The sequence below is a fragment of the Pinus tabuliformis genome, chromosome 4_1, assembly GCF_031772625.1.
Source record: "Pinus tabuliformis cultivar Carrire ecotype Pingquan chromosome 4_1, CPIR1, whole genome shotgun sequence".
In the NCBI taxonomy this organism is placed as follows: Eukaryota; Viridiplantae; Streptophyta; class Pinopsida; order Pinales; family Pinaceae; genus Pinus; species Pinus tabuliformis.
In genome coordinates this window covers 449,067,543-449,091,889 of record NC_142303.1, presented here as the reverse complement: position 1 = coordinate 449,091,889, position 24,347 = coordinate 449,067,543, and the positions used below count along the sequence as shown (strand labels likewise).

General features: G+C 34.7%; 1 protein-coding gene and 1 pseudogene across 1 annotated transcript; both read left to right on the top strand.

Moving 5' to 3' along the window:
• The first annotated feature begins 17,704 nt into the window (after window positions 1-17,704).
• On the top strand, window positions 17,705-18,196 carry LOC149176267 (ethylene-responsive transcription factor ERF017 pseudogene; annotated as a pseudogene).
• A 5,376-nt stretch (window positions 18,197-23,572) lies between these two features.
• Window positions 23,573-24,136, top strand: LOC149176266 (uncharacterized). Its single transcript, XM_089421417.1, has one exon. The coding sequence runs from the start codon at window positions 23,573-23,575 to the stop codon at window positions 24,134-24,136; it is 564 nt and encodes a 187-aa protein (XP_089277543.1).
• The last annotated feature ends 211 nt before the right edge of the window (window positions 24,137-24,347 follow it).

Here is a 24,347-nt window from a genome sequence, read left to right as displayed (position 1 = left end):
GCAGAAGCGCATATAGGAAAATATTTATAAAATATTATTGTCATATTTGTTGTTCTCCTAATACTTCAAATTTTTATAGGTACTCTATAAATGGGATCTCATGCAAAATGATGCCATGCATGTCCGCCACTTGTCATTGGTGAATGATTTAGTTAAATGATGTGTCAAAAACATTAACATCTTTTCATAAAATAAAAAAACAAATTCTTTTTCAAAAATTTGAATTTCCTATATGCACTTTCATATAACACTTCATTTCTAAGGGCTTTAATGGAATCCATATGACCAAGTGCAGACAAGAAATTTAATAGGTATTTCACCTATTCATTTATATTCATATCCAAGCTTAAAATTTTATACACTATATTTCTTTATACTCGAAGGCCCAAATAACCAAATAACCTGTTACGTGCGAAATCAAGACCATTTTTGGAACCTCAACCAAATTCTTTTGCTTTTGATGAATTCAGATCATGACTTCAATCTCATGTCCATGCTGCCTACAACCCTAGACAATAGGATTCTTGCATGGCATGGTATGGTCCTACTTGAGAAAATTAAAATAAAAAGAAAAATTCTACCAAACAAATCCCAGTGCAAGTCCTGAGACTTCGGGAGTTCTCATGTGGAAATTTTGAGAACCAATCAAAACTTTCCACTTGGTTCTCTTGCCATGTCATGTCTTCCATGTCACTGCCACATCATCTCTTCCATGTCACTACCATGTCATCACTTCGATGTCACTGCCACCTAATCTTCCAAGTCAACACATTTCCATGTGTTATTCTCTGCTACCTCCATGTGTCAAATACCGCCTATCCAATTAACCACCTAAAAGTGAAAAAAATGAGTGTCACATGTCATCACCCTTTGTTGCCACGTTGGTGTCCTCTGCCACCTAGACCCACCTGTCATTCCATCTATATCACCATTATGTTGGGGTCCACATGTTGGCTAAGGTAAGGAATTATAGATCCGACTATTTCTTAAGCATTTCTCGGTTGCACTTGTAGGCGCCCAGATGCCTAGATATAAACAAATTATCCAAATGTATCATATATCTAGTTATTAAGCCAATGTGATGCGCAACAAAGGTCTTGATTACTGGATGCCTCAATGCATCCTGAGATGGTCTAGATTCAATTATAAGATGACAAGTGGTTGTCATGCATGGCCTCATTTTTCATGAGATACCATTTATAGAGTACCTATTAAAATTTGAAGTATTAGGAGAACAACAAATATGACAATAAGCTTTTATAAATATTTTCCTATATGCACTTCCATATCTACATGTGTGGCTTTTAGATATGCATGTTGTTATATTTGTGTGCAATTACAAAAGTCACACACATACAAAAGTTTGCTTTCATATGTGTGCAATTTAATATATGTGTGTATATAAAAATTGGGAGCCAACATGAGCATTGTAGGTGGGACCTTAACTTACAAACAAAACTATGCTTACATATAATGAATGTGTTCATAGTTGAGCATTTGTATCAAGTATGAATCTTGGAAGGCTATATACATTTGTGTATGTTTTTCATTCATCATCATGAAGAGTTACTTGATCAACAATGAAGGCTTTGGTCTCGGCCAACCTTTGTTGTTCTATTCTCATTTTGGCTTGAAATATTTTCCTTTCAAGGGCCTTGGCTTTAAGCCTTTTCTCTTCATTTATGGCCTTTCAAAGGGCCCCTACTTTTGAAGGGAATTGCTTTCTTTGTTTTTCCCTTTTCCTTATTTTGGGGTAGTGAATAGGAAGCAAGTCATAATATTCTCTCTGTTGCATTTTGTTCCATAACTCTTCATATGTGAGCATGTCTTGGAACATGAGTTCTTAGGGAGAGACTAATGTTCATATGGATGTAAGAGTTTCATATACTTGCAATGCTCTTTAACTATATGATGGGGGTTGTGTCTTTTAAAAATTCTTGTGAGGAGCTCAAGCTCCTTTTTTTCCTGCCCAAGGAAACTTTGCCAGATCATAGTTGTATATTTTGATAGCGAAGCCCGACCATGACCTTGTATTGATGTTTGCTAAAAATAATGTTATCCCAAATTCCATAGTTTGATCGACATATTTTAACATATAAGTATTTGAAACTTATTTTATGCATTCCCATGGTTTATCTTTTATGGTTTTTATTTCATGTTATTATGCCATGTTATGTATATGTATATTTTATGATTATGGTAATGGTGTTGGTGTCGGTTGCATCACCCCAGTTGGGTGAATTGGAGATGTTTCAAGTCCCAATATATAAGTATCAAATTCTTGATACAACATCATTGGTGATTGCTTTAACCCATACAGGGAATTTTTTAGCATGCATATCGACTCTTTCTTTCCTTTCACAACAAAACCTTCTAGTTGCTTCATTTAGTTTTCTTCTTCTAAATCCCCAAAAAGGAATTTTATGTTCACATCCATTTGTTCTACTTCAAGATCAAAAGCAGTACAATAGATATAAGAAATATAATAGAAGTAAACTTAGGAACAAGAGAAAAAATATCAACAAATTTAATTCCTTGTAACTGGGAATAACCCTTTGCTACTAACTAAGATTTGCATTTCTCCTTTTTTGATAGCATGTTTGTACCATGTGCATACTTAATGCCTTGTAAGTTAGGAGAATGTTGAAACTCTCTAGGTTGTCCTAATGATAACAACTCCTCCTCAAAATGTGTTATATAAGGGGAAAATTTTACAAGACTCCAATGGTGTAAAGATATGAGTTTTTCACCATTGGGAAAGGTTCAATTCCAATGAGGCTTCCCTAGACCCATGGGACACCTTGACTGATTGAACTTGTGGTTACACCCAAAGAGAGGATGAAAGATTGAAATGAGAAAACTCACAGTACTTTCTTACATCTTGAGGTAGGAAGTTGTCCATGCATTCTCCCTTTTCACTAATGATCATACCACTTTTGAGCTTGGTGTGATTGGTAACCTATTTGATCAATTCTATCATTGGAAATGCTAATGCCCTTCCCATTACCAAATGTAAAGTTGATTTCTTGATAAAATTGAAAACAAAATAATCTACCTTTCATTGGTATTGTTAACTATATGGTGTGAAGTATGTGTGTTATTAGTTCTTGGACATAGTATACACGTATTTCTAGGATAGAATCATCATCGACAATCATATCCTTTCTTTTCTATCCCCAAATCAAAGGATCCTCATATCCAAATTTCTCTTTGACAATGAAATAACATCTGATCATCTTCCTAATTTATATTCTTTCTCGTGTATCGTCATAGGGATAGATGTTATGACTGCTTCCTTAGCCTTCATATTTGGATTATTTGGATATTTCCACACTACAACTCCTTTTTGTAGCATTTCTTTGTTTGAATCTACATGCAAAAAAAAAAAATCCAATTTTTTATATAGAAAAAGAAAAAGGATGGGAAATGTTTGGAAATTACCATGAATAACTCTAAACTAATGATGATTTCACCTAATGTAAAATATGAAGGTTGCATCTCAAATCACTTAATCACAAAACAATAATCAAATATAATTAAGTGATATCACCATGTATTGAAACAATAGTTGCTTCATTGTTTCACTTTTGTTTGAATTTTTTTTATGGAATGAAACATTACAAGATTCTAGGTGAATTTAAATCCAACTAGGTTTGACTTTTGTTTGAATTCTTTTTATGGAATGAAGCATTAAAAGATTCTAGGTGAATTTAAATCCAACGAGGCACCCAATCTATGTTATTTATGACAAAATTTCTGAATTGTCTAGTCCTAATGTAGTAGTGTATGTTCGAATTGACATTGATGGGTGGTATGATGTTCCAAGCACATGAAACTGTCATTTGGTGATTTCAAAAGGATTTTGGATGCATTCATCAATGATTTCCCATTAGTGGATGACATCATGGATTGCTAATTAGTGTTATGTACTTCGAGTTTTGATGTTTTCCTTATGGTTACATTGATGCTATACTAGGTAAATTCCATCAATTATTGATTTTTGACCATCACAAATAACATTTTCAAGTTAAATATTTGTTGATTGTGTCAACGGTGACATGGAATTACATGGTTTGATGTCATTGGGCCTAATTTATGACAAGATGGACTCGCTCAAATCGAACTTCATCTTTTAAATGGATGGTTGAGAAATATTATTAGTGCCCTATTGAGTGATTTGGTTAACATCGGAAATCAACGTTAGGATTTCACTAATGTCCATTAAGTCATTGAATGTTGACGACCTTTTGGCGATGGATAAACTCTTTGGTATCAATGAAATCCTCTAGGAAACACAATTTTCTAGACACTTGTGGGATTTGTTGGCCATCGATGAATTCTTTTGAGTTATATCATGTCCAACCAAATATATTTCATTGTCATTGATAAGCTTATTGATGATCGATGAAATGCATTGTGTCACACATTTTGTTACCCATCAAATCTTGTTCAACACTGATAGGGATGTTGGAGGTCAATGAAATATTTTGGGTGACACATTTTGCTAGTCATCAAATTTCTCTAACATTGAGAGGGGTTTCAAAAATAGGTGAAATATGTTAGGTTGCACATTATGTTTCCCATTGAATTTTTACTAATGCTAATAGGCTTGTCAACGGTTGGTGAAAAATTTCGGGTGGCACATTATGCTACTCATCAAATTTCATTAGTCATCGATAGGTTTGTTGGTGACAAGACAAATATGTTGGTCACGTGTTATGTTATGCATCATTTTTTTCTAATATCCAATTGGGTTATTTTAAGAAATTATTAAAGTTGATTGTGTTTTTCCAAAATTTCTTGGATATTTTTCAAATGAATCTCAACAATAGAAAACATTATTCATAAAAATTTTCAACAAGATGATTACTTAGAAAACATAAATGGGACAATAGGTTGAAGTTGAGAAAACAAAGTGGTATCCGAAAATTTCTTTGTAGTGAATTTTAAGAGGATGTGTTGAGAAGTCAACATGGAGCAACACTCTGATACCTACACTGATAGGCTTATTGGTGATCAATGAAATGCATTGTGTCACACATTATGCTACCCAACAAATTTCGTTAAGCACTGATAGGCCAATTGGAGGTCAATGACATATTTTGGGTTACATCTTTTGCTACTCATCAAATTTCTCCAATTATTGATAAGGGTGTCAAAAATCAATGAAATATGTTAGGTTGCACATTATGTTTCCCATTGAATTTTTCCTAATGTTGATAGGCTTGTGAGTGGCTAGTGAAATATTTCGGGTAGCACATTATGCTACTCATCAAATTTCATTGATCATCGGTAGGTTTGTTGGTTATAAGATAAATATGTTGGTCACTTGTTATGTTATGCATCAAATTTTGCTAATGACCAATGAACTTGGGTGATTTTAAGAAATTATTAAAGGGATATTTCTAGAGTCGATGAAGAGGGGATATAGGGACGGCTGATCAAAGAAACTCATGGTCCAAACCAAAAGTGCATCATCAAACGGACCGTGAGTTTCTTTGCTCAGCCGTCCCTATATCCCCTCTTCATCGACTCTAGAAATATCCCTTTAATAATTTCTTAAAATCACCAAAGTTCATTGGTCATTAGCAAAATTTGATGCATAACATAACAAGTGACCAACATATTTATCTTATCACCAACAAACCTACCGATGATCAATGAAATTTGATGAGTAGCATAATGTGCTACCCGAAATATTTCACTAGCCACTGACAAGCCTATCAACATTAGGAAAAATTCAATGGGAAACATAATGTGCAACCTAACATATTTCATTGATTTTTGACACCCTTATCAATAATTGGAGAAATTTGATGAGTAGTAAAATATGTAACCCAAAATATGTCATTGACCTCCAATTGGCCTATCAGTGCTTAACGGAATTTGTTGGGTAGCATAATGTGTGACACAATGCATTTCATCGATCACCAATAAGCCTATCAGTGTAGGTATCAGAGTGTTGCTCCATGTTGACTTCTCAACACATCCTCTTAAAATTCACTACAAAGAAATTTTAGGATACCACTTTGTTTTCTCAACTTCAACTTATTGTCCCATTTATGTTTTCTAAGTAATCATCTTGTTGAAAATTTTGATGAATAATGTTTTCTATTGTTGAGATTCATTTGAAAAATATCCAAGAAATTTTGGAAAAACACAATCAACTTTAATAATTGCTTAAAATAACCCAATTGGATATTAGAAAAAATTGATGCATAACATAACACATGACCAACATATTTGTCTTATCACCAACAAACCTATCGATGACTAATGAAATTTGATGAGTAGCATAATGTGCCACCCGAAATTTTTCACCAACCACTGACAAGCCTATTAGCATTAGTAAAAATTCAATGGGAAACATAATGTGCAACCTAACATATTTCACCTATTTTTGAAACCCCTCTCAATGATTAGAGAAATTTGATGACTAGCAAAATGTGTCACCCAAAATATTTCATTGACCTCCAACAGCCCTATCAGTGTTGAACGAGATTTGATGGGTAACAAAATGTGTGACACAATGCATTTCATCGATCATCAATAAGCTTATCAATGACAATGAAATATATTTGGTTGGACATGATATAACTCAAAAGAATTCATCGATGGCCAACAAATCCCATAAGTGTCTAGAAAATTGTGTTTCCTAGAGGATTTCATTGATACCATAGAGTTTATCGATCACCAAAAGGTCGTCAACATTCAATGACTTAATGGACATCAGTGAAATCCTAATGTTGATTTTTGATGTTAACCAAATCACTCAATAGGGCACTAATAATATTTCTCAACCATCCATTTAAAAGATGAAGTTCAATTCGAGCGAGTCCATCTTGTCATAAATTAGGCCCAATGACATCAAACCATGTAATTCCATGTCACCGTTGACACAATCAACAAATATTTAACTTGAAAATGTTATTTGTGATGGTCAAAAATCAATAATTGATGGAATTTACCTAGTATAGCATCAATGTAACCATAAGGAAAACATCAAAACTCGAAGTACATAACACTAATTAGCAATCCATGATGTCATCCACTAATGGGTAATCATTGACGAATGCATCCAAAATCCTTTTGAAATCACCAAATGACAGTTTCATGTGCTTGGAACATCATACCAGCCATCAATGTCAATTCGAGCATACACTACTACATTAGGACTAGACAATTCAGAAATTTTGTCATAAATAACATAGATTGGGCGCCCAGTTGGATTTAAATTCACCTAGAATCTTGTAATGCTTCATTCCATAAAAAGAATTCAAACAAAAGTCAAACCTAGTTGGATTTAAATTCACCTAGAATCTTGTAATGTTTCATTCCATAAAAAAATTCAAACAAAAGTGAAACAATGAAGCAACTATTGTTTCAATACATGGTGATATCACTTAATTATATTTGATTATTGTTTTGTGATTAAGTGACTTGAGATGCAACCTTCATATTTTACATTAGGTGAAATCATCATTAGTTTAGAGTTATTCATGGTAATTTCCAAACATTTCCCATCCTTTTTCTTTTTCTATATAAAAAATTGGATTATTTTTTTTTTGCGTGTAGATTCAAACAAAGAAATGCTACAAAAAGGAGTTGTAGTGTGGAAATATCGAAATAATCCAAATATGAAGGCTAAGGAAGCAGTCATAACATCTATCCCTATGACGATACATGAGAAAGAATATAAATTAGGAAGATGATCAGATGTTATTTCATTGTCGAAGAGAAATTTGGATATGAGGATCCTTTGATTTGGGGATAGAAAAGAAAGGATATGATTGTCAATGATGATTCTATCCTAGAAATACGTGTATACTATGTCCAAGAACTAATAACACACATACTTCACACCATATAGTTAACAATACCAATGAAAGGTAGATTATTTTGTTTTCAATTTTATCAAGAAATCAACTTTACATTTGGTAATGGGAAGGGCATTGGCATTTCCAACGATAGAATTGATCAAATAGGTTACCAATCACACCAAGCTCAAAAGTGGTATGATCATTAGTGAAAAGGGAGAATGCATGGACAACTTCCTACCTCAAGATGTAAGTAAGTACTGTGAGTTTGCTCATTTCAATCTTTCATCCTCTCTTTGGGTGTAACCACAAGTTCAATCAGTCAAGGTGTCCCATGGGTCTAGGGAAGGCTCATTGGAATTGAACCTTTCCCAATGGTGAAAAATTCATATCTTTACACCATTGGAGTCTTGTAAAATTTTCCCCTTATATAACACATTTTGAGGAGGAGTTGTTATCATTAGGACAACCTGGAGAGTTTCAACATTCTCCTAACTTACAAGGCATTAAGTATGCACATGGTACAAACATGCTATCAAAAAAGGAGAAATGCAAATCTTAGTTAGTAGCAAAGGGTTATTCCCAGTTACAAGGAATTAAATTTGTTGATATTTTTTCTCTTGTTCCTAAGTTTACTTCTATTATATTTCTTATATCTATTGTACTGCTTTTGATCTTGAAGTAGAAAAAATGGATGTGAACATAACATTCCTTTTTGGGGATTTAGAAGAAGAAAACTAAATGAAGCAACTAGAAGGATTTGTTGTGAAAGGAAAGAAAAAGTTAATATGCATGCTAAAAAATTCCTTGTATGGGTTCAAGCAATCACCAATGATGTTGTATCAAGAATTTGATACTTATATATTGGGACTTGAAACATCTCCAATTCACCCAACTGGGGTGATGCAACCGACACCAACACCATTACCATAATCATAAAATATACATATACATAACATGGCATAATAACATGAAATAAAAACCATAAAAGATAAACCATGGGAATGCACAAAATAAGTTTCAAATACTTATATGTTAAAATATGTCGATCAAACTATGGAATTTGGGATAACATTATTTTTAGCAAACATCAATACAAGCTCATGGTCTGGCTTCGCTATCAAAATATACAACTATGATCTGGCAAAGTTTCCTTGGGCAAGAAAAAAAGGAGCTTGAGCTCCTCACAAGAATTTTTAAAAGACACAACCCCCATCATATAGTTAAAGAGCATTGCAAGTTTATGAAACTCTTACATCCATATGAACATTAGTCGCTCTCCCTAAGAACTCATGTTCCAAGACATGCTCACATATGAAGAGTTATGGAACAAAATGCAACAGAGAGAATATTATGACTTGCTTCCTATTCACTACCCCAAAATAAGGAAAAGGGAAAAACAAAGAAAGAAATTCCCTTCAAAAGTAGAGGCCCTTTGAAAGGCCATAAAAGAAGAGAAAAGGCTTAAATCCAAGGCCCTTGAAAGGAAAATATTTCAAGCCAAAATGAGAATAGAACAACAACGGTTGGCCGAGACCAAAGCCTTCATTGTTGATCAAGTAACTCTTCATGATGATGAATGAAAAACATAGACAAATGTATATAGCCTTCCAAGATTCATACTTGATACAAATGCTCAACTATGAACACATTCATTATATGTAAGCATAGTTTTGTTTGTAAGTTAAGGTCCCACCTACAATGCTCATGTTGGCTCCCAATTTTTATATACACACATATATTAAATTGCACACATATGAAAGCAAACTTTTGTATGTGTGTGACTTTTGTAATTGCACACAAATATAAAAACATGCATATCTAAAAGCCACACATGTAGATATGGAAGTGCATATAGGAAAATATTTATAAAAGCTTATTGTCATATTTGTTGTTCTCCTAATACTTCAAATTTTAATAGGTACTCTATAAATGGTATCTCATGAAAAATGAGGCCATGCATGCCAACCACTTGTCATCTTATAATTGAATCCAGACCATCTCGGGATGCATTGAGGCATCTAGTAATCAAGACCTTTGTTGCGCATCACATTGGCTTAATAACTAGATATATGATACATTTGGATAATTTGTTTATATCTAGCCATCTGGGCGCCCACAAGTGCAACCGAGAAATGCTTAAGAAATAGTCGGATCTATATTTCCTTACCTTAGCCAACATGTGGACCCCAACATAATGGTGATATAGATGGAATGACAGGTGGGGCTAGGTGGCAGAGGACATCAACATGGCAACAAAGGGTAATGACATGTGACACTCATTTTTTTCACTTTTAGGTGGTTAACTGGATAGGCGGTATTTGACACATGGAGGTAGCAGAGAATAACACATGGAAATGTGTTGACTTGGAAGATTAGGTGGCAGTGACATCGAAGTGATGACATGGTAGTGACATGGAAGAGATGATGTGACAGTGACATGGAAGACATAACATGGCAAGAGAACCAAGTGGGAAGTTTTGATTGGTTCTCAAAATTTCCACATGAGAACTCCCGAAGTCTCAGGACTTGCACTGGGATTTTTTTGGTAGACTTTTTCTTCTTATTTTAATCTTCTCAAGTAGGACCATACCATGCCATGCAAGAATCCTATTGTCTAGGGTTGTAAGCAGCATGGACATGAGATTGAAGTCACGATCTGAATTCATCAAAAGCAAAAGAATTTGGTTGAGGTTCCAAAAATGGTCTTGATTTCGCACGTAACAGGTTATTTGGTTATTTGGCCCTTCGAGTATAAAGAAATATAGTGTATAAAATTTTAAGCTTGGATATGAATACAAATGAATAGGTGAAATACCTATTAAATTTCTTGTCTGCACTTGGTCATATGGATTCCATTAAAGCCCTTAGAAATGAAGTGTTATATGAAAGTGCATATAGGAAATTCAAATTTTTGAAAAAGAATTTGTTTCTTTATTTTATGAAAAGATGTTATTGTTTTTGACACATCATTTAACTAATCATTCACCAATGACAAGTGGCGGACATGCATGGCATCATTTTGCATGAGATCCCATTTATAGAGTACCTATAAAAATTTGAAGTATTAGGAGAACAACAAATATGACAATAATATTTTATAAATATTTTCCTATATGCGCTTCCGCATATACATGTGTGGTTGTTAGATATGCATGTTGTTATATTTGTGTGCAATTACAAAATTCACACATATACAAAATATTTCTTTCATATACGTGCACTTTAATATATGTGTGTATATAAAAATTGGGAGTCGACATGACCGTTGTAGGTGGGACCTTAACTTAGAAATGAAACTATGCTTAAATATCAAAAAGAGATTAAATATATTGACAGTTTCATATGCAGGAATGAAAGCGCATTTATGAAAGTGGATTTCTCTATATCTGCTTGCATATCTATATGCATATACAAAAGTGCTTGCATATACATATGGCTTCTAACATTGAAAGGGGTTGAGTTTGGGGTAGTTGTTTTCGTTTGTTTCTCTTTCTTGCTAGAACTGACGTAGGGTGAGAGGTATGGTGACAAAAAGCGCATGGGTGAACTTCTCATGGGGCTTCTTACTCAAAGACATAGTAAATGGTTTGAGGCATCTCATCCACTATCAGAGTAGCAAGGAGTGTTGGTGTCACCGTTTGGATTGATGGAGGGCCTCTAATGCATCCTGTTAGGTGTATCCAACCATCTGCCACCTCTCAACGTATCATCCATGTCCAACATGTATCATGATTGAGACCTGATATCATATTCCTCATTAGTCCTTTCCTCTTGCCCATGGATGATCCTCAACTGTTCTTGTCAATGCAAATTTGATAGGATATGAAGGATTACTGCATTATCTTCTACTTGATTTTCCTAAGCTTTCACAAGTCTTTCCTGTGACTCAATCAACTTGTTATTGTCTGCCTTGCAACTTCTGATCTTTTGCTTCAAACATCTCAGTGTATCTGCTAAATCAGGAGAATACTCATCTCCTTTCTACTTGGATGATCTGTAAGGAGAGTCACGTGAATTGTAATCCACCATTATGCTCGTCATATCTAATCTTTTATCGTTTGCAAACATGCCATGTTAGCTATACCAAATATAGACATAATCAAATCATACCTTAGTGTGTTTCATGGGAGGCTATCCTGTATGCAACATCAATTGGTGTTAGCATAATATACATAATGACACGAACAACATCATGATGAAACTATTGCAATAATGACCACCACGATGCATGTCTAACCTACTATGCATGATAAACATAATAATCACAATGCATGCATAACCAAGACATTAAAAACTAACATGCATGCAGAACAATCACGTTCACTAGACACTTCAGCCCAATGACTCTTCAGCAGACCTACCTATTAAAGGCACACCGACCATACTTTAATGGTTGTCATAAAAATTCTAATTTTCCTTCCTTGGACAAGCGAGGCACCTCTTTCCCCAAGCAATTTGACCTCCCTCAGATCTCTTAGTGTTGGGAAAAATACTAAGAGGGGAGGGGGAGGGAGGGGGTTGGTGAATTAGTATTTTAAACTCACTTTAAACTTTTCATTTAATATTCTTCATTTCGTACGCTACTGTCATTTATGCAAACCACATATATACACAACTTCTATGAAGTAAAGCCACATATATTCAATTAACTAACTTTCCGTATGTTCCATCAAATATTCATCTTTAACTAGTGCATCATTATGTCATTATTCATTTATTAAGAAGAAACCATGAGAAGTAAAGAGAAGCTAACACAAAACATAAGCAACACACATAGAACACTGAGGTTGTATGTGGAAACCCAATGTGGGACAAAGCCATCATTGTCGTCATCTTTGTCTTCTTCTTTTATTACAAAGGAAAACATATTACAATATTGTATTGACGCAGACTCATACCAGTATACAAGGACCCACCTGTAGAAGGCTACAACCTTCTCTCATTCTCCAGCACTCATTGGAAGGGAACTCCAACCCCTTGATCTCGTTTATCGACTCCTACCCGAAGGGAGTTCCTACCCCTTGCACAAATTCTCCAACTACTACTCGAAGGAAGCTTCGACTCCCTCAATGAAGGCTCCAACCATCAACACCTCTTGGTTACCACGTTTCATAATGTTTCATACTAGATCCACCTGACTCAACACATCAAAAATGTAGGCCACCTTTCATCATATTTTCAGATTGGACCCACTTCTATTATTAAGCTCAAACTAAGTAACAATTGTAAAAACAATCACTGAATCAAATCACCCAATCATTGAACCGACTGAATCATCAAATCAATCACTAAATCAAATCACCCAATCATTGAACCAACTGAATCATCGAATCAATCACTGAATCTTTGTCAACCAATGCAACTAGATCAAAGAAATTCATATCATATCATATCAATGCTTAACCACTCATAAGTATACTAGACCATGTACTATTCATCACAGAAACCAAATGTTGTCACTGTAAACCCTGATCAAACACATGTCAGAATGTATATGCTACTTCTATGAAGCACACCTGTGTATGTACACGATTCCTCTAAAGATGACCTGTGTACAAATCACAGCTGAATATGAATCACTGTAATACTGAAATAACCACTGAACCAATTACTACATCAATCATAGATCATTAATCTAATTACATATCACAACACAGTAACATATTTACTAATCAACATTTCATTCCATAACCAACTCAACTCAACCAGTACGGTCAAACACCAATTATCATGATAGAGACATCATTGACAGACAACAACAAACATAGCAGAACAGATGAAATGTCATCAACAAACCATATTGCAAAACCCTAGAAGACATACGCGACTTCCATAAAACATATCAATGTATGTATGAAACAACCATGCATAACACCCATGTACAAATTTTGAACACACTGAAAAGCATATATATTCTACGAAGTCTTTTTAGTGTGTTTAGAAAAATGTATATATATTCTGCAAAGTCTTTTTAGTGTGTTGAGAAAAGCGTATATATTTTGCAAAGTCTTTTCAGTGTGTTCAGAAAAGCGTATATATTCTGCGAAGTCTTTTTAGTGTGTTCAGAAAAACATATATATATTCTGCGAAGTCTTTTCAATGTGTTCAAAAAAGCGTATATATTTTGCGAAGTCTTTTCAGTGTGTTCAAAATCAGTACGTGGGTGTTATGCATGGTTGTTGCACATTAACTACAATCTTGTATACTATATTTTTCTAGCATTTGTTTCAAAGACAATAATTAATACAATGAGGATATTTTTTAGTTTTTGTTATGAGAGAAAAGATAATTCAAAGTTGTTCTTGGGTGCATTCTTGTATGCTATGTTTATATGCATTTGTTCCAAAGTCAATAAGTAATACGATGAGGATTTTTTTTGTTTTAGCTTTTTTAAAGAGAAAATATTGGGAAATGGATGACATTGGTGGTTTAGTAGAGCTTCATGGTTCAAGAACTCTTTCTTATTTGGAAAATATCTTACAACCAAGAGCCTATGGAGGCCAATAACTAATGATGATTATTAGAGAAAAGTCATAGAATAAATATGAATAACTGATATATATTTAAAAGAATGAACAATAGATTAACTGATCAATATTTTAGAAACTTTAGAATGCTTGCTACCCTTAGGTTTATGGTATTGTAAGATGAATAATTGTGAATTGAAAGAAAATCAAATAGGCCTAGATCCCTAAATAATTGGAACATAGGAAATCAAACACTTAAATAACCTTAGAAGGGAACATAGGAAATAAAACACATAAATAACCTTTGAAGGATTCTATTTGAGAAAGGACAATGACTACTCACGTTGGTTAAATTTTATGATCAAGAGATAATGGAGGCGTATCTAAACAATATCATTGAATGTATTTCTAAATATTTCTTCTTCTCATAAAAAAATGGATATAAATTTTGTATTTTTTTCTTCTCCCAATAAAGTTGATGCGTAAACTATTTGATTGTTTCATAGATAAATTTAAAAAAAAACATGGGTTAAAAATTCAATTACTTATTTGCCTAAGAATAAGGATGCCTTAATATATGTCAAATTGGTGTAAATACAATAAGTATTTGGGCCATGTTAAATGGATGGACACTCTTTGTTTGGCTCTTGGTGGAGCATAAAAGGATTGGAATGCAATCATTACCACTTCTTCGATTCACCCCATTCTATCCAAAAATTTAGTAGCAAATGGGAGGACACTTTATGAAAGGATTTTAGATATCGTCATGTTGGTATTTTTGAGTATTATTGTAAAATGTGGCTCTTTATTCTATTTTGAGAATACATATAGAATCATATTATTGATTGCTAAGTAATATGAAATGGAAACTATATCCAATTGTAATCATCCATATTCAGTTTATCACAATATTTTTCTAAAAAAATCATTATTTATTGATACTCTAACACGATTTTTTTATTAAGAGAAATTTGAGGTTTAAAATGGGTTTTTTAAAGGAAAATAACAAAATAATTGTTAAAACAATAAAATAAGAATTATAAATTTATAAATGAAAAGAAAGAAAACTTTTTTTATAGTATTTTTTTTATGTATGTTTAGTAAAATATCAAGTGTAGGTTTACTCAAATATCAAGTGGGCACGTAGATGAGGAATTGAATTTTTAGACATCAAGTCGGCACACTAGATCAAGAATTGAATTTTTAGACATCAAGTGGGCACACTAGATCAGGAATTGAATTTTGCATCCAAGAATTGCCAACTCCATTTGAGTCATTTTGTTAATACATTTTTTTGTTTTAAGGTCCATTGTTGATCTCAAAACTCCCCTAATATTTATTTACTCAAATAATTATTATAAATTTAGTTGTTATTTTCAGGGATTAAACCATACAACACAATTTGTATATATTAATCTTATTTTTTGAAAGACTCTATTACCATTTTGAATATTATTTGTTCTTTTAAATTTCATTTTGTTAATACAATTTTTTTTTAGGTTTATTGTTGATCTCAAAATTCCCCTAATATTTATTTACTCAAATAATTATTATAAATTTAGTTGCTATTTTTATGGGATTAGGCCATACAACACATTTTTTTTTATATATTAATCTTATTTCCTAAAGACTCTATTATCATTTTGAATATTATTTGTTCTTTTAAATTTTATTTTGTTAATACATTTTTTTGTTTTGAGGTTTATTGTTGATCTCAAAATTCCCCTAATATTTATTTACTCAAATAATTATTTTGAATCTAGTTGTTATTTTCATGGGATTAAACCATACACCACCATTTTTATATATTAATCTTATTTTCATAAAAAATCTTAAACAATGGATATTTAAGGAGAAATTAATATTAGACGAACAAAATGAAATTTAGAGAACTATTTATATCCATATAACTTAATTTTTTTCAAAAATGTGAAATTCAAATTTATGTTATGCAAATAAAAAAAACTCTCATTTTACATAAATAATAAAATCTAAATTAATTATAATACATTTGTTTCTCTCATGTGTTATAAATAAATTTATCCTCACAATTTTTACCCCCTGCAAACTTCATTAATATAATTTTATGAAATAAAAAAATAAAACTTTTAAACTATTTCTTCTTTACTTGTACCTTTCAATATATCCTTCCCAGACATAAGTTATTAACTAATATCTAATATTTTCATTATTTATATTTTATTAGTTTTCTACTTCTCTGTATAAAATATTTAAAAAAATTATATTTTAGCATAACCCTAGAATATATCTTTCCCACCCATAAGTTATTAACAAATATCTAATATTTTCATTATTTATATTTTATTAGTTTTCTATATTCAAAATAAAATATTTTAAAATATTATATTTTTAACGTAATGTCTTTAGTTATCTTATTTTATCATTTATCAGCGAATCACATATCTGAAGTCAAGGGGTGAGTTTTAATTAAGTCTAAATAATTAAGTGTACTATGTTCCAGTTATTAAACCATTATGCACACGACTTTTGAGCTTTTATTAACTGCACCCACGCTTTCAATAATTACACATATCTAGTTATTAACTATTAGTTATGGCTGTGCCAGCGCTTGACACTGACGCCGTCAGCTGGAAAACGAGGGCAAGACTACTCGGAAAGTTTGAGTGATGGGAAATACGGTAATGAAGTCACATGCATGCTCATGGTAGTCATGCAAAAATCCATGTGTTTCGTCTTTATGGAGAGATGCAGAGGATGTACTTAAGAACATTAAATACCGTATAGCATAGGAAATATGGCTTGCCGTGGTGATTACTGATTGGTCATCGTCAAAACTCCCCAAAAATTGAAAATTTCTACCACGTTTGAAATCAATACGCGCTTTCACCACGTGTATTTCCATGCATATATATACAGAGACATATGCGACTCTGCATCTTAATTCAGCAACACACTGCGTTTTCATTGGAGTTGACAACGCCTCCAAACGCGCTTTCGCCGCGTGTATTTCCATGCATATATATGCATAGACATATGCGACTCTGCATCTTAATTCCCCAACACAATGCGTTTTCATTGGAGTTGACAATGTCTCCAAACGCATAGTGTAACGAGGTGGAGGAGTTGCTTGGAAAGTTATGGAAATTCTGGTTATATTTAGAGAAAATTCGGCAAAAGATTTTTGTAAATCCAAGTTATAGTTGTTAAACTTCAAAATTTTAGGTGTCTTAAACGTTTTTTATAGTGTTGAATCTATTTCCACCATCAAAAACAGGATTCAAACACTACCTCTACAAAAAATTTTGAAATTTGTTTGCCCAGATTCGTGCTATTGTTGGCCGTCCGAACAATTTCTCCCCTCGTTAGTCTACTCCGCCTCCAAATTGTGATTCTATGTTTCCCTCCCACTACATAGCGTTGGCATTGCGACGCCAAATGTGGAGAAACCCCGCAGAGTCCGGACAGAACCATTCCCAGCCTCCACCAGAGGAAGATAGAGGAAAAACTTGCCGCCGATATAAGGGAATCCGAAAGCGAAAATGGGGAAAGTGGGTGTCCGAAATTCGGATGCCGAGATCGAAGGTGAGGATCTGGCTAGGATCCTATAAAACTGCCGAGCAAGCCGCCCGTGCTTACGATGCCGCACTCTATTGCCTCAGAGGCCCAAACGCCAAATTCAATTTCCCCGATTCCGTGCCCGCCATTCCGCCTGACTCTTCTCTTTCTCATCAGCAAATTCAGGATGCTGCGGCCAAATATGCCTTGAACGAAATCCCTTTGAATTTTCCCTCTCCGGACAATATGAATAAGAAGAATAAGCGGACGGAGAAACCGCCATCGCCATCACGATGGTCTCTGGCTTTAGAAACGGAGTGGGCTTGCGACAGCGGGTTTCAGAAATTACCGTCTATTAACTCGGAGAAATAACTTGATGAATAAAGTCTATGAACAAACAAGGCTGACTTTGGTTATTTGTATAATCTTGATAAGTTGTTTTTTTAAATTAGTAATGGTGTGTTTTTGCGAATGTTGTAAGTCAATGATGATTTTACTCTTTCTTTCCTTTTTTTGGTTAGCTGTCAGCCACAGGAATTGTCTAGATTGTCAAAATGACGGGAATTTGAGCAATTTTTTTTATTAAATTTTGTTATAGTAGTATTTGAATCATATTTTTGATAGTGGAAATAGATTCAGTACTATCAAAAAAAATTTGACACACCCATAAGCATGAGCATGAAGTTTTACTACTGTAATTTGGATTTACAAAAATCCCTGCCAAATTTTATCAAAATCTAACCAGAATTTCCATGATTTTCAAGACCAAAAAACATTATGAGTAAACTACTATTTTTTTGTCCATATCCTACCAAAGATAAACAATTATTTACTTAATAGAGCATGATTGACATACTGAATGATGTGTTTTTCGTAGCACAACCTGTCATTGGAAAAATCCAATGAAGTCAACGTTTTCTCTTAAATATCGCTGGCACAGTCCTTGTCCATTCGTTGCAATCATTAACTTACTAAATAGTACTATTTTCCCTAATAGAGCATCATTGACATGCTAAATGATGTTTTTTTTCCTAACACAACTTACCATTAGAAAATAGTGCATGATTCTATAAGTTAAAAGTGGTTTTATAATTAAAATTAGATATATTATAACATTAATTTTACAATTTTATTTACGGTTTTTAAAAATATATTATTATTATTTAAAAAAATATTCATACTTAAGTGTAATTATTTTTTATTTTTTATCGGTTACATTTTTATTAATTATTAAACTTTATTTAATAAAATAATAATTATTATAAATATTTTTTAAATAAATTAATTAATATTTTTAATTAAATTGTAACTCTACATGTACTCATGTCAATTTGGAGAATTAAATGTGAGTTGTATATTAATTCAACTATTTTACATGAGCATCAATTTGGAGAATTAAATGTGAGTTGTATATTAAGTCAACTATTTTACATGAGCATAGTAAATTTTAAAATATATTTATGGATTGCAATATCTAAAAGCTAACTATTAAATATTCATTAAATTTTAAAATATATTTATGGAATGCAATATCTAAAGGTTAACTATTAAATATTCAATGAAGATAAATCAATGTATTGTGAAGTATTAAGATTATTATTCATTTAATATATTATTTAGAAATTTATTATAAATTATATTTTTTTATAAGTTATGAGGAAATTAATGAAAATTATTTTCAATAATCAATTTTTTTCAAATGTTATTTATACATTTTTATTTTTTTTACATATTATTTGTACATTTTTTTTTAACAATTTTATATTCAAACATTATTAAATTTTTATTTTATAATTTTTAACTGATTATAAAATGATAAATTAAATTTTAAATATTCAATGAAATTATTTCAAATAAATAAAGTTAATAATAAATATTAGAAAACAAACAGAAAATTTAATATAAAATCAAAATGAGAGATTACAAATTTTCCTTTTTGTGCATGGAAATTTTTCCTACTTAGAAGATAGGTGTTCTCACTAAGTTAGCCACTCTTACTCCAAGGATTTCATGAAGACCACTTTTCTAAAGAAAACTCCTACTCTAAGGATTTTATGAAGACCACCTTTCTAAAGAAAAGTCTATCTGCTTAATGTTTTTGTTAATAATGGATATAGTAGGCACTGCAGTCCGAGATCTCCTCAAATCTGAACAACCAGACCTTCTCCTACTTCAAGAGACCAAAATCACGGAACAAGAATTCCAAAATCACATAAAAAGAAGCAAAAGTTATGCAGGTGTAGCAACTAGTGCAGCTGGCGCCTCAGGAGGCATAGGAACATTATGGGACAAAAGCAAATGGGAACTCAAAGAGCAAAAGTCTTACAGCTGGTGGGTAAGAACAGACATGCAGAACAAAGCCTCAAAAGAGGAATACTCTATATACAACATATACGCCCCTAACCATTATAGGGACAAAGCTTCATGCTGGGAATCAATAACATTAGACCTCATGACAGTACAGGGAAGGAACATTTTCCTTGGAGGTGACTTAAACCTAATAAGGAATGCAGATGAGAAATTGGGAGGAAACTACTATGCTGATCCCTCAAGAGACTCACTAGAAACAATAATCCAAACCCATAATCTAGTGGATATTCCTCCGCACAACGGGAGATTCACCTGGAGCAACAAAAGAACCGGCAACAACAATATAAAAGAGAGATTAGATCGAATCCTCGCTCAAGAAAGAACAGTGGCAAGATTTTCAAACATCCAAAGCAAAATCATCCAAGGATACATCTCAGACCATAAACCTGTGGCTCTGACTTTAGACAAAGGAAAGAACATGGGACCTCTCCCCTTTAAATACAACAAGGCATGGGACAGCAAAGAAGAATTCCGAAACTTGATCAAGGAGCAGTGGGCAAAAGAAATTATAGGTTCGCCCCACTATATTTGGGAAGTCAAGCTTAAATCCCTCAGGACGGTTATCAAACGATGGGCAAGAAACCACGCTGCAGAGGAAAGTAAAAAAAGAATTGATCTCCAATCACAGCTTGAACAATGGAGCCAGGAAAAGGAGCGAACCCAGTATACAGAGGAAGATCAAGCCAAAGAGAATGAAATGTACAAAGAATTGTATAAGCAGAACAGGATGGAAGAAGAAGAGCAGAGACAAAAATCTCGCTGCCTTTGGCTCAAAGCCGGAGACAAAAACACTTCTTTTTTTCACAATAGCCTAAAACTCAGGCGGGCAGGGAACCATATAGAGAAAATCATAATGGATGGAAGAGAGCTCAGAGACCAAGAGGAAATAAAAGAGGCTGCGTCCAGACACTTTTGCGCCCTCTTATCCGCAGACACTCAGCCCAACGATAATGCGGAATTCCTCAGCCTAATTGAAAATAAAATCTCAGCAGACCAAAACAACGAGCTGGACCAAGAGGTCACGACAGAGGAAATTGAGGGGTCGATCTTCAGCATGGCACAAGATAAGGCACCGGGCCCAGACGGGTTCACAGTGGCATTCTACAGAAATCATTGGGAAATCATCAAGAAAGACTTCATTAGAATGGTAAAGAACTTCTTCTCAAAGTGCAAAATGGGGAACAACATCAAATCTTCTCACATAGCCCTTATCCCCAAGGATCCCAACCCCCAATCCTTCGATCGATTCCGCCCAATCTCTCTGTACAATGTCTCCTATAAAATCATCACCAAAATTCTAGCCAATAGGCTAAAAAAGCTCCTCCCCTCCCTCATCTCTGAGAATCAAGGAGGCTTCGTCCCCAGAAGACAAATTACGGATAACGTTATCCTTATCCAAGAGGCAATTCACAGCAGCATAAATAGAAAGGAAAAGGGTATGATTATTAAACTAGACATGGCAAACGCCTTTGATAGAGTCAACCATCAATTCCTTAAGGCAGCCCTTGGGAAATTTGGGATATCCAGCACCTTCATCAGCAGGATCATGGAGTGTATATCATCCCCTTGGACAGCCCCTCTGATTAATGGCAGGCCAAGCAACTTCTTCAAAAGCTCAAGGGGATTGAGACAAGGCTGCCCGCTCTCCCCTTTCCTCTACATAATCATGGTCGAAACGCTAAGCATACACATGGAAAATCTTCGCAGGCAAAAAGAAATCACAGGTATCAGCATAGTGCGTGGAACCAAGGGGATAAATCACTCTCTCTTCGCTGATGACACCCTCCTAATTGGAGGAGCTTCCAGTCTCATGGCAAGAAGGTTCAAGAAAACGTTAGAGCTCTTTCTACAAGTGTCTGGAGGAAAGCTCAATAACAATAAGTGCATGATATACACCTGGAACGTCCCCAGGCAGATTATTCAGAGAATCTCCTCAATCTTGGACATCCCTGCCCAAAGGAACTGGATCCACTTCTTGTACCTGGGATTGCCACTAGCAAAGGAATCGGTCAAAACTGAAATCTGGGTGAAACTAATAGAGAAGCTAAGAGGAAAACTTCAGAGTTGGGGTGTGTCCTGGCTCAACCTGGCGGGAAGAACAACTCTCATAAAAGCCATCCTCTCAGCTCTCCCTATATATCAGTTTGCAACCACTCTCGCCCCGGCCAGCACTCATAAGCACATGGAATTGATTATCAGGAGCTTCTTGTGGCAGGGAGGAAGGCAGGACTCCAAAAAATTCAGTCTTGTAAAATGGGACCAGGTTATTTTACCTTTCGAAAAAGGAGGGCTAGGAATAAGAATCCCAAGACTAGCCAACATGGCCATGGGTTTCAAGCTGATTTGGAGAATCCTCAATGAAAAAGGAGCATGGTGGACAGAAGTAATCAAAAGAAAATACCTGAACGGCCCCAACTCCAACATCCTAATGGAACCTATCGTTGACAGGTAGTGCACCCCAGTCTGGAAGCTTATTAAAAAAACTCTCCCCCATTTCAAAGATTATATCTCAAGAGCTCCGGGCAGTGGAAGAGACATTAATATCTGGACTGATCGTATAATGGGCTCAGAAGCAAGGGAAGCTCTCCCAAATCTCAGACCACTGCTTTTGTGGATGGAAGGAAAAAATCTCAAATCCCTATATGACATTTCCTCTTGGGATCAAAACAGGTGGCTGGGTTGGAAGCATCTCCCCCTCCCAAACAATCTAAGGGATCTGTGGGCCGACCTTAAGCTATCCCTCTCAGGGTCAGCTCCCCTTAACAGTCTGTCCGAGGATAAATATGTCTGGGACCCCAATGGTGGAAATTACACAGTCAGAGAAGGATACAAAATCCTCCAAAATGCCACAGCCATCAATAATTGGCCTCTTCATAAAGTGGCCTGGAATCTGGAATGCCTCCCAAAGATCAAATTTTTTAATTGGACTCTCCTTAAAAGCAAAATCCTTACAGCGGAAAATCTAAGGAAGAAAGGCATCCTCGGTCCCTCAATATGCTGCCTGTGTAGAGCAGCGGAAGAAAGCAGCAATCACCTCTTCCTAGAATGCTCCTTTGCCCGAAATTACTAGAATCTCATTACCAGTCCGTTAAGGATAGGGGAATTGCCCAATCAGATCACCCTCCTTCAAAAAATTGGGGGAATAGCTACCCCTACCCCAAGAAAAACAAAACCCTTGCCAAAAGACTGTGGAACAGCATCCCCCCTACCCTTTGTTGGCAAATCTGGAACACCCGAAACAAAAGCATTTTTAATAACAAGAAGGCCAGCATCTCAAGCACCCTTGCAAAAACAATCGCCCTCATCTCGGAGACTATCAGTGCTAATGGAATAGTCCAATTAGATCAAGAATCTGGGAACCCAAGGGAAACCGAATGGATGGGCAAATTCAGTTATGAATCAAGGAACCATAAAGTAGCAAGTACAGGTCAGAAAAAGATTGAGTGGAAGCTAAGAGGCTCTAATGAGGAAATCAGAGAATGGATTCAAAATCAAAAGAGGCCCTCCCTCCAGTTCGACGGGGCTTCAAATAACAATCTGGGTCAGGCAGGTGCTGGAGGAGTCATCAAAGATCATCAAGGCGAAATTATAGTGACCTATGAGTGGGGATTGGGCATAATGTCCAACAATAGGGCCGAGGCCTATAGTCTTCTCCTGGGAACCTCCATTCTGAAGAGACTTGGTCTTCAAAATCCGCTCATAATGGGTGACTCAGCAATTATTATAGCTGCTATGGTCTCGGGGAGGGACTTCAAGCAAACTGCCCTGAACAACATTAAAGCTAGGATCCTCGACAACATAAGAGATATTAACGGGGCCACCCTCAAACATGTGCTAAGGAGCAGCAACAAAGAGGCTGATGAACAGGCCAACAAGGCAGCCAGTAGACCCGTAGGCCAAGTCAGAGAAAACGACTCCTTCTATGACAAAGCAATTCCTTAAAGAATATTATCCTTCTTCCTTTTCTCAGATTCTGAGCCACCTCAGACTCCATCCTTCTCGAAATTTGCTCATCCCCGAATCTCCTCACTCTCTGCCAAATCTCCTCGACTGCGCCACTCCGTCCCTCCTCTCTCAGATCCTCCCCCCTGTAAGTGTTTATGTCACCTCTCTCAGCCCCGACCTTGGGTCTTATTCGTCCTTCGCCGTCATT

Coding starts and splice junctions, on each gene's coding strand:
- LOC149176266 (XM_089421417.1), top strand. CDS start 23,573: ATGGGCAAATTCAGTTATGAATCAAGGAACCATAAAGTAGCAAGTACA.